At 43.8% G+C, this 12,107-nt stretch overlaps 1 protein-coding gene across 1 annotated transcript; it reads left to right on the top strand.

Moving 5' to 3' along the window:
* The first annotated feature begins 6,444 nt into the window (after window positions 1–6,444).
* Window positions 6,445–11,339, top strand: LOC134468275 (trace amine-associated receptor 7e-like). The gene is made up of 2 exons (XM_063222218.1): window positions 6,445–7,168; window positions 11,173–11,339. The coding sequence occupies exons 1-2, from the start codon at window positions 6,445–6,447 to the stop codon at window positions 11,337–11,339; spliced, it is 891 nt and encodes a 296-aa protein (XP_063078288.1).
* The last annotated feature ends 768 nt before the right edge of the window (window positions 11,340–12,107 follow it).

Below are 12,107 nucleotides of genomic sequence, written 5' to 3'. Positions count from 1 at the left end.
ACTGGAAGGCGACGGCGGGCAGGAGAGGATGAGGGTGACAGTCACAGCAGGAGGTCGCATGCGGCGCGAGGAGGCAGCGGCAGTAGGCCGGGAGGAGGAGGCAGCCGCAGCATCAGGCCATAATGAGGAGACAGCCGCAGCAGCAGCAGACCGGGAGGAGGAGGCAGCCGCAGCATCAGGCCATAAGGAGGAGGTAGCCGCAGCTTCAGGCCATAAGGAGGTGGTAGCCGCAGCTTCAGGCCATAAGGAGGAGGCAGCCGCAGCAGCAGCAGACCGGGAGGAGGAGGCAGCCGCAGCATCAGGCCATAAGGAGGAGGTAGCCGCAGCTTCAGGCCATAAGGAGGAGGTAGCCGCAGCTTCAGGCCATAAGGAGGAGGCAGCCGCAGCAGCAGCAGACCGGGAGGAGGAGGCAGCCGCAGCAGGGACCCTTGCAGCGTGCAGCAGAGGCAACTGGAGGGCGACGGCGGGCAGGAGAGGAGGGGGAGAGGGTGACAGTCTCAGCAGGATGTCGCTTGCGGCACGAGGAGGCAGCGGCAGCAGGCCGGGAGAAGGAGGCAGCCGCAGCAGCAGCAGTGGCCGTGGCAGGCTGTAGCCGGTGACTAGCAGATTGTGGTGGGGCAACAGAAGGAGCAGTGGAGGTGGAAGGCTTTGGTGGGGCAGCAGCAGGAGTGGTGGCAGGTATTGTGATATCTCCAGACAGCCTCTGTATTTCAGCAGAAGCTGCAGCAACCTGCACCAGATGTTCTGAAGCTCCCAATTCATCTGCCAATTTGTGTAGGGCATGTCCCGCTCTGTTCTTCTCCACTGTCCACCTCCACATCTACAGGAGACTCCCCTCTAAGTAAAGAAGATATATACTACATGTTATTTCTTACAATAAGGACCATTTGCATGTATTTCATTGCAGTGAACACTTTGACAAACAAAGAATTGATCTGAGCAGCAAACATTAAATTGATGTATTTATGTATATTTATATGTAAGCATTCAAATTGCATGTAGTAACACATTAGTAAAGTGTAATAGCAGTAGTATGGTAGTGACCTTTACAACTACTATTACAGCGCTTACGCTGTACCTTGCATCTACCTTGCCATTTTGACAACATAGTGATTGTGCAAACAGTATTATATTGTGCATATAGTATTATACATTTGCAAATGCTCAGCATGCACTATATAACTATATAACTATTATATGCATAGCTACCCTGTAAATTTGGATAGCTATTATATGACCATATAATATAGAATAACATTTGCTATTACTATTATTATTATTTTTATTATTATTATTAAAAGCACTAAATGAGGTCAAGTAGTTATGCAGCCACCCAATGTGTACTAGTGTGAATGTCAATTGTTGTGTTTTATCTTTTATGTTCTATGTGCTTGTCTGCTTATAACTTATGTCTCACTGTGTCTTATGTGTATTGTGCCAGCGAGTGCAATACATTGCCCCACGGGGACAAATAAAGTTCTAACTAAATTATTATTATATATAGAGTCGAGTCATATCTATCTATCTATCTATCTATCTATCTATCTATCTATCTATCTATCTATCGGTGCGTGCATACAGTCGGTGTAGTAATGCTGGTGTGCAGTCGCATGTAGGCTACTTACACGTCCAAAACGGGATCTATGCGCTCGTCAAACGGCTCCTCCTTAGCTGAGTCCATGCTGTCAGGATATCCATTACTGAGACAATCAATGTCATCATCAATGTCGTCGTCAAATAACAGCTGTAGGACTTTATCCGTATTAAAATAGCGACGCTGCATCTTCCTGAGTTTTTTTAAATTTCGCGCTGTGGGGAAACACCGCTATGCGCAACTGCGAGAAGGTCATTTACGCACATGGCCAGGCAAAACACAAGCAACCGAACATGATGGTTACGCATGGACCAATCGCGTTTGCTTTTCGCTCTAACGTGGGGAATCCCCTGATTTTGTCAACCAGATGGGCGAATACTATTGGCCGAATAAGATATCATTGACCTTTAAACTCCATGGTTTGGGCTATTGTTATTTTACGCAACCTTGTTCAAACCCGGAAGTAGATTTCGCGTGTAGAACTCGCTTGACAAAAGTTAATCAAACACAAAAAATAATGAAATCTAGCGAACAGAAACGATGGATTCTAACAGATAACAAGTTAATACTTCAGTCTACAGCCTTGTTTTTGAGGAATAAAGGATTTTATTATCATCAAAATGTCGAAGTCTCCGTGGATTATTTCAATGAGGGAATTCAGTCACTTGTAACACCTAAAGGTAAGCAAACTCATAACACATCAAATTCAAACTTTAAGTCTTCAAACTTAAGGTATATCTTTATGGTGGTGTAAATGAATTTTACATGGGGTTTCAGACCGTTTCAAACGCTCCTATTATGTTTATACATGATGTTAGTTTGACGAAGTCGGACAATTTGTTTACATTATCAATGAACATAGCGTGCGGTTGATGGAGGATTATGAGCTAACCGTGGCAGCTACAATCGTTGGGTTTTCTGTGTTTGTAGAACCAAGTGTGTTTATTAGTTGTGTGTATCGATTTTCTTTCTGAAACATTTTGTTTATACAAATATGTTTGTACTTGTTGTTTCGATCGTCTGATGTCCCGTATGCGCATCCGCTAGGGGCGCTAACGCATAAGTTCATTCTAAAGTGTTACCAGTTGTTCAGTACCCCTAACATGGTGTGTGCGTAAGCTGTAGCCTGATAAACCAGCCTAAATGTGAGACCGGAGTAATTTAGTCTGGCCCCGATGAACGATACCTCGGACGATTGCTGATGAGAACAACCTGTTGTTTTTTTCAGACCGTGCCGGCGCTCTGACCAATCGGCGATCTTTGCCGTTGATGTACTTTCCCAACAGTGTTGCAAGCTTCGTCGTCACTCCCTCAAAACCCCTCCCGCTTTGATTCAAAACAAATCTCTGCGTTGTAATTGGTTTTGCCAGACTCAGGGCACAGTGTTCAAAACGTTCTCAGATCCGAGGCCAGACACACTCGCAGTTGAAACATTTCGGCTCCCGCTTTGATTCAAAACAAATCTCTGCGTTGTAATTGGTTTTGCCAGACTAAGGGCACAGTGTTCAAAACGTTCTCAGATCCGAGGCCAGACACACTCGCAGCTGAAACATTTCGGCTCCCAGCGGGTGGCGCTGGTTTACCAGGCTACGTAAGCTGTGTTTTTGGGAAAACTAGTTACCAAACTAAAATGACAAAGTCAAGCCCTTCGTATTGATTTGCATCCCTGCTTACCCGACTTCCTCCTTTCATGTGCACGATATAGAACAACCCAAATCCTAGAAACGAAGCTTTCGCATGTCAATAGGGAAATGTACAGATGGCAGCTTTAAAAAAGACCCTGACTGCACTGCCCATGTTTGGCCAGGTAGGCTCCATGTGGTTAAAGCACTAATACTGAATATACAGACAATTTTAGCCATAGGTTGGCCCTGGCACTGTAAACAATCTTAGGCCAACTATGACACCTGTTTTGGGCTGGTTTCATGTGGTATGATAACATTTAATCATGTTTTTTCTCCAATGGTTGTAAGAAGTGGGCTTACATAATAAAGTTTTTTAAAAATACATTTAATAAAGTCTCTCTCTCTCTCTCTACATAGCGGACGCATCCTGATGCATATGTGTGCTGCAAGGCTATTACCTAGAAATCTAGATGCCCCTAGTGGCCGGCCCTTTCAGCACTTTCCCTTGGATATTGCAAGGTGTCCAACTTTATTTTCATTTCTTTTAGTTTAGTCAACCTTTGCAAACATGTATGTAAGGAAATAGGACAAATAGTGCTGAAAGTAGTTCATCGTTCATGAATATCACCTTATAGTACAATGTAATAATGCATGAAAACAAGTCACTTTGGAAAATGGCGGCCATATTGAATTCTGAGCAAAAATTGACGTGGCCCCATGTTTTAATTTCTTCCAATAGGGCTTCTGGTCAGTAATCCACAGAGAAAAGTGCGGTAGGATGAAAGGCCTAATTTATCCAGCTGATGACCTGTCTAGTTGTATAAACTAATATGATCGTTGTCAACGTGACATGTTTGTTAGCTATCTAGCTCTGTTATTTGACGAGAGATGGGCTAGCCGCTAGCTCGATTGGTGAGGTCTCATTCCCATCTATTTAATAAGCTACTTATAGACTTCCAAAGCTCCCAAATGTCTCGTTTCTAATGCTATGGGTCTTATTATTGATCTAGTTAGCATGGTATGGTTAGGTTGGCCGCCGGTGCTATATCATTTCAAATTGTTTGATTAACAATTTCTTAACTGATGACATCCATTAATGCTTCGAAGATAGTTCCTATAACTTGTCTGCTTGCTGACCATATGTTTAGGCCTTTGAAAATAGCAATACTTAATTTTGCTTCCAGTCAGAAAACCGAGACGCACCGAATCTCTGCCATGAACTGACGGGGCTAGCCGGGTAAGCTACTGTTAGCATTTTACAGAACCATACGGTCACAAGCTATGTTATTAGACCATTTCTTGTAGGTGTAGAGCAAAATCACGGTCGTTAAATGTTACTTAGTATCAAAACACGCTAGTCGTTAACCTTTGTAGACATTGTGTTGTGATACTGAGTAGTGTGTGCAAACAGCAGCCGTCAGCTGTATGCGATCTCGCCAGAGAGAGTAGAGAGAGAGAGGTTCCATTGGCCCATTGTTTCCGGGTTCTATTATTGCAAGGGGGAGGAATCCCCCTTTAGGCAGACCTAGGTAGACCTAAGGACTGTTCTATTCATTGTAGGAGCATTATGACACGCCCCTTTAGGCAGACCGGAACCTGGTCACGTTAGATGCCCATAGAAACCTATTATGTTGGCATATCTCTATATACTTAAAGAATCTCTGATCTCGCTGTGTCTGAGCTGGGGGGACTGGGAGTCTGGAGCCGGGCTGCCTGCTCTGTGGGTGTGGCCCCCGCTAATTATTAGATAGCTCTGGAACTATTGTCGGCCACGCCCCTAAAGTTTGCTGTGTGGGCATTCAGTGTGATTGGTTGTTGCTCCATTCTATTGCATGGCGTTGAGTGCCAGGCATTTTGATAGACAACTGTTTATCCCACCCACACGGCTTCCCAGCTACCCTAGACCCACGTCAGAGATATTCTAGACAGAGATACGTCATTTTGGTTCTTTTCCGGTATCCACTTTATTTCGGGTGAAAGCCCCTTTAGGAGACATTCGGTTAGGAGACCTTCTGAGTTCTGAGGTTGACAATAAATGAAGTCCCTTTAGTGCTGTAGATGGCGGTAGCGCACGTCTTGTGCAAGGAAAGAGGACAACGCCCCCTTAGGAGACCCAAGTTGAGCACATGCTTTTGCATTGAGTGGGCGTGTTTTGATTCTCTTGATTAAAATTCCATTCTCGTTGCCCACGTCAGCTTTCAGCTGTAGGGGTTTAGCTCACTAGGCTAGCAAGACTACGCATACCTACGCTTTGGAGCCATTATGTGCTGATGCATAGCAAAACGCCTCCCCTGAAGTTTTAATTCTGAACCCTGAAACATCTGCTTTTCTTGCCTCTTTTGTTCAGTGTGTGAACCTGCTCTCATCCTTGAACTGTTCTATTTGTGTCCACGCACCTGCTTATTTCTCTATACATCTCGAGGGCAACAATGTCCTGGCTTCGTTACAGTGAAGAAGGCTAACTGGACTTTCCACTGCCGGTTTTCTATAGGACTCTTTTTGCTTTCTGATTGAGATGTGTGTCGTGCCTATTCGAGTGTGTGGAGTGGTAGGCCTACCAGACAACGGGTAGTGGAAAAGAGCCATAAGGTGATGTCGCCCCATTAGTCCCACTAAACCAAACCAGGGGTGCATTTCTCGAAAGCATAGTTGTTAGCCTGTTAGCAACTTTGGTAGTTGTCAATGGGAAATTGCATTGCAAACAACAAAGTAGAATAGCTAACATAGTTAGCAATTACGGTTTCGAGAAATGCACCCCAGGACCTGTAATATCAAAGCTTTGATTTCAACACAGGCTATGAGAATACATTATCAGTAAATCTGCATTGAAATTAATAAAATAAATATCAGGGTGGTGGACTGGCTGAAACCGTATAAATTAAGCAGACTAAACATGCTGATTTAAAGCAGTAGGTTTGGGGAGTGGACATCATGTCATGGGACTCCAGTACTGTGCTCAGCAACGGCTCCACATACCTACTAGACACCAATGCATCTGAACAGCACAGTCGCAGCCACAAGAACTACTGCGTCTCTTGCTTTGGGAACTCAACAGTGACTCCAGGATATGTGGCGTTCTACATTTGTGCAATACTCATTGTAATAACGACTGTGTTTGGCAACCTGCTGGTTATCGTATCTGTGTGTCACTTCAGGCAGCTGCACACACCAACTAATGTGCTGCTACTGTCCTTGGCTGTGGCTGACTTCTTGGTGGGACTTGTGATGCCGTTTGAGTTCATTCGGATGATAGAAGCATGTTGGCTGTTTAGTGTTTTGACGTGTCAATGTCTGAACTTTTTTGCATTCCATCTAACCAACACATCTGTGCAAAACGTGGTCCTCATTGCATTTGACAGATACCTGGCCCTGAGCAACCCCTTTCTCTACGCCAAACGGATCACTCTGAAACCGGCCATCCTCGTTGCCATGGCAAGCTGGGTCGTCTCGTCGGTGGGCGTCTTTGCTCTCCTCTACACCAACGGCTTTTTCCAGGCCTCGGTGACGCCGTGTGTAACCCAATGTCCCATTGCCGTGGATCAAGAGTCCTCTCTTATCGGTTTTGTTGTGACGCTTGTCTTACCCTGCTCCATCATGTTTGTGCTGTACCTGAAAATCTTTGCCATTGCGCGGAGACACGTCAATGCCATCAGGGCAGCTAATAGCCAGGGCAAGCCGAACGCTAAGCTAGACGACGATCTCAAACGATCTGAGAGAAAAGCAGCTAAAGCTCTCGGAATACTGGTGTTGGTTTTCTTGTTATGTGTGGTGCCATATTTCCTCGCTAGTGTCCTGGCTGACTTTATCCCCGGTCGAGTCTTTGAAGATGTGTTAAGTTACACGTCACTTATACTCTACCTCAACTCTTCATTCAACCCAATTCTTTATGCCTTGTTCTATCCCTGGTTTCAGAAAAGCATGAAAATGATATTAACTGGTTGCATATGCAGTAGCGTGGCGTGCGTTATTTTTCCGAGGAAGCCAGGGAGAACAAAAAAAAAATATATATAATATAATATAATATAATATAATATAATATAATAATTATTAATCAGTAGCGGCGGCTGGCTGGGACAACAAGCAAGGCAGAAAGTTTGGCCATGAGAATAAAATCAATAAGGTATAATTTATGAGATGCGTTGCATGTTTGCGAACCAGGAAGGCATTTGCCAGAACTGCTGCGAAGCAAGGGAAGGAGAGGTCTAGTCTGTTTTGGACAGCACACCACGAGCGCAGCTACAGCTACAGCTCTTGATCATGCGTGTGACTACTTTTGTTAAGAAATAAATAACAAGAAAAATACTATGTCTGTTCATTGTTGGAGTAGTGACAAGCACCGCAAGAATTTGCACTTTACGCACGACACCAGATGCTCCACAAGCCCCCTAAACACAATTCAGTCTCATCCTTAAGTGCCAGTTCAAATGCCCCACAGAACAGAATGCAATAACACCGGACATGCACTGACTGACCACTTAATACTTATTCTACTGATGACTAGGTTCAATCGGCTGCTCTGAGTCGTGCACGTCTTGTATCGAATGTCAAATGTTGTGTGTGCGACCTCTCTATGGTTGCCAGATGTATGGCGATTTCCAGCGCAAACATGCTAAAACAAAACCCATTGAAATAACCCTGATGCACGCGGTTGAAACAGAGCACAACAGAGCACAGAGAAGTGGCATGATGCGTATATTTAGGACCTGGTGGCACATTATGCCATCTAATAATCACCATAGCTTATTGCCATAATAGCAAGAGCTAACAAGCAGCGAGCAACAAAGCTAAAAAACAAAGCTAGCGTCACAAAACGTTAGGTGGCCTGCTTATAATCTAACTTTCTGAAACAATAAAGCAAGTTTGCCTACCGTCGTAGAAGTTATCCTGAACGTATATGTCCACGTGAGAAGATCCTGTCGTTATGTTAAATCCATTTTATGCATTGCCTGCCTTGACATTGGGAGCCATCGGCTGTGTGCGCGCTTTAACTGTCACTATATTTTGCCCGTAGTCTGTTCAATGTAGTTTTCTAGTTCTACTGGCAGCCAGGTAAAGTGGCTGCCGATCCTGAAGTATCATCCGTTTCCCTCCTTGACAAATCATAGACGGGCAATATGATTTATCTCGTGACCAATTTTGAGCAATATGATTGGTCAAGCATTCGTTTTTTTCAAAACTCCAGAAATGTATGGCTGCCAACTCGACTTGGCACCAGTTTTTTTTAGCATCGAGAGACGTGTAGTACTTTGTTTCACCAGATGGTTACCCAATGGGAGGGGGTGGGGCGCTATTTCCCCCGGCTGGAAAATACTCACAGAGAGTGACGAGAGTGGAAGGGAATATTAAAATAGGAGACTCGTCGATAGACAGAATGTTTTAATGATTAACGGATATTAAAGCTGTTGCTGGGAAAATTAGGGGATGCCTGGCATCCCTTGGCATCTGCGACGACACGCCACTGCGCATATGTATGAAAGATTCCTCTCTTATGCAACTTAAGTAGGTGTTTTCCACCAGTAGTGTTCTCCAAAAATAGCAAATTTTCTGTAAACTTTTGTTTTCCATGTGTATTTAAAATGCAAATGTATATTGCAGATGTGCAAGATAATGTTATTTGCATCTCAGGCCTACATACAGCATAACATACTTGCAACCATGTGGGATTGAGGAAGCCTATAGTTAAAAATTAGAAGATAAACTACTAAGTGACACAGTGTGAACGTGCATTTTCCACAGTCTCAAGCATGCGAGGGGTGACATTCTTTTTTTCTTATTGAATTTTCTTTTTTGGGGGAGGTGGTTCATCTTTATTCAGACAGTAAAGTGAATAGTGGGACTGGAAAACAAGTGGGAGAGTTCAGGAGTTCAGTAGGAATCGAACCCAGGTCCCTGGCATAACAGTGCAGTGCCTTACTGTTTGAGCCACACCAGGGCCAGGGGTGACATTCATTTACAATTTAAAAAAAAATAAATGTTAACGATGAATTCTTTGAAGTGAATTGTGTACACTGGTATGATTGCTCAAGTGTTATAAAATGTATGTGTTATATACAGTAAAACATGTAATAAAAGATCACAAACATATGATCATTTCTCTCCCCGTTGGTACTTCAAGTCGACAGTTCTTTTTATGTGCATCCAAAGTTGTTTCTTTAATGTTAGAAGTTGAGTGTGCACATCCCTGCTACCAACTAAACCATCTCTGCGTCATCAGGAAACAAGTGTTGGGTGGCGGTACACCAGCTCAGTTCACAGTGAGACCTACCAATAAAAAATAATCAAATGTACGTGGAAAAAACACCACATCTCTATTGTACTCTATTGTTACGACTTGACATGGACAATAAATTAACTCTCCCCCATTTTCCTAGTTCCTACCCCTCACTCGTACAAGTAAATTGCTTGCACAAGAGTTCCTACAGTATGTGCTTGGACTACTAGTCTATGCACAAATGGCAAATAAAGGACTTTGAACTTTTAAGTTTTTAAATGAAGTTCATGAAGCATCTGTGGTGATTTGAGGGGGCCCCGGATGAAATTTTGCTTAGGGCCCTATAAAGTCTTTGGCCGGCCCTGTTCAAAAGAATGAGTCATTAGGGCCTACTGTACATATTGTCTTGCTGGGGAACACATTACAGTCGGTTGCTTGGCCTAGTGGCTGGATAGGGTGTTGGTTTGAAGATCTGAAGGTTGCAAGTTTGACCTAGAGTGCATTTCACATTTAACTGTATTATACACAGTGTTTCTTGAATAGCATGTACTATATAATGCTATTTTTCCTAAAACTGCTAACCTCTGGCCCAAAAGGCAAGCCCACTTTTTTCATTTTTTGTGAGAATGCAGTGTATTTAAACTTGAAACACCCCTACAGTATTTTTCAAGCCAGACTAACTACAGACATACTAGTCTGGGCTCGGAGCTCGTATCAGATCAGACGGACCACTGGGCGAAAAAAAACATATTCTGAGGGTAGGGTTTGATCTAGTTCACTAGTGCAGCATTTGAAACAGCAAAAATGATTAACAAAAAAGATTAATTAATAGTTAAATATAATACAAACATATATACATATGAATATAGATTAAATATACTGTATAAGCTTAAATATTAAGTCATAAATATAAAAGAAATAATTTGAATGCATTTAATGATGCCACTTAGCTGTCAAATGTGTTGTAAGTGGTCTGCAACCAGGAGATGAGTCTTTATTATGTCTCTGTCCTCTTTAATCACATAGGTGAGGCCTAGCATATACTCATGTACTGTATGATGGCACCATGTTTAAAATCATATGCTGTATATAAAATGAAAGGAGGGTCCCATGGCAACTCTGCTATTTTATCAATTGTTTTATTAACGTCATACGCACAGAGCGGTCGGAGAGCAGAGTTGACTCGAGACCATTCTTAAATTTGATTTTTTTTTAGATGCATTTTTCCCCTTGAAGAGCACCTGCGCCAGTGCTTAATTTGTCAAGCAGGAGGTCCCGGAGCGCAGAGGATGGGTGGCTCCCCCAGGAGGGGGGGTCTGTGATGTCTTTCCCTGAGGTTCCATCCAAGGTTCCGGAGCTCTCGTCTGAGGTTCCGGAGCTAGCTCCCCCTTGCTCCCTTAAGCACTGAGGTCCTGCGCTACACAATTGTTTGAGACCCAAGGCAGCGCTTGCCCATCTCACTCCTCCTATACTGTATACCATACTGTAAATGGGAGCTACTGCGTAAAGTTCAACCAGGAAGATTCAAATGACTTCCCCAGCTGTCAATAATACCTGCATTAACCAATCAGACTCTACCTCTCCAAAAGGCATCCCTCACTTCAGCGTCCTGTCAATCACCGAATCAACGCACGCATTTAGGATTCTCCCTCCACGTCACTAATTCATCCTTTCTTTCAGCCAATAGATCATCGTCACAGCTTTTAAAAAAAATACCCTGTCTCAAACTGTCCTGCTTCTAGCTCAAGCCGACTCAGGCGCCACCTCCACCCCTCCTACCACCATCAACAGTTGGTTCTCGTCTGAAGGGGGCAGGCTACGCCCACCTCCAGCTCCTACCACGGAATTTGATGAGAAGACGGGAGTCTGTGCGAAAGAGATTCATACATCGCATACAGGGCCGGATTAATGCACAGGCTAGATATGGCTGCAGCCTAGGGGTCCCACCTTCCAGGGGGCCCCCTGATTGGCCAAAAGTGAAAAATTGCAGAATTGTGACTAGATGCAATATTTAAAAATATATCGTTTTTATTCAATACAGTTGGTAGACATGTTATCCTCAATCTTTAGCTCGTAATTATGACACTATCTATGTAAATTTGTGGCGTAATTTGCCTTCTGGGGGGCCCCACAGCAACCTGTAGCCTAGGGGCCCCAGGCCATCTTAATCCGGACCTGATCGCATAACTCACGTCAATCATTGTCACATAAACGTCGACAATAACAGTTTCTCTTGCCTCTCGAGTCTTTATGGTAGAAATGGCCAGGGTTGCCAGATGAGGCTGATGATTTACAGCCCAAAAAGTGCTCAAAACCCGCCTGGAAGCACTAAATCCAGCCCAATTCTATTGATTTCTATGGCAAAAATTGGTTTTTTTCTGTTCAATGGCATTTTTACCCACACACAGCCATCCTAAGCAGCCCAATCTGGCAACACTGGAAATGGCATTGCATTTAGTTGATACTTTTCAGTGACATAATACTTTGCACACAGGACAAGACCCCCCTCCAGCCTGGCAAGGCCGCCAACAATTAAGGGAGGGCCCTGGGTCCTTTTTGCCCCTCCTGCCCTTAGACATGCCTACAGTAGGGTGACAACAATAAAACCTTGATCTGCCCAATAACAGTACTTACTGTCCACCAGCTCTCCTTCTTTATCACAAGTTGGGCTTATCAA

The sequence above is a fragment of the Engraulis encrasicolus genome, chromosome 18, assembly GCF_034702125.1.
Source record: "Engraulis encrasicolus isolate BLACKSEA-1 chromosome 18, IST_EnEncr_1.0, whole genome shotgun sequence".
Classification (NCBI taxonomy): Eukaryota; Metazoa; Chordata; class Actinopteri; order Clupeiformes; family Engraulidae; genus Engraulis; species Engraulis encrasicolus.
This window is presented reverse-complemented; position numbering and strand designations above follow the sequence as displayed.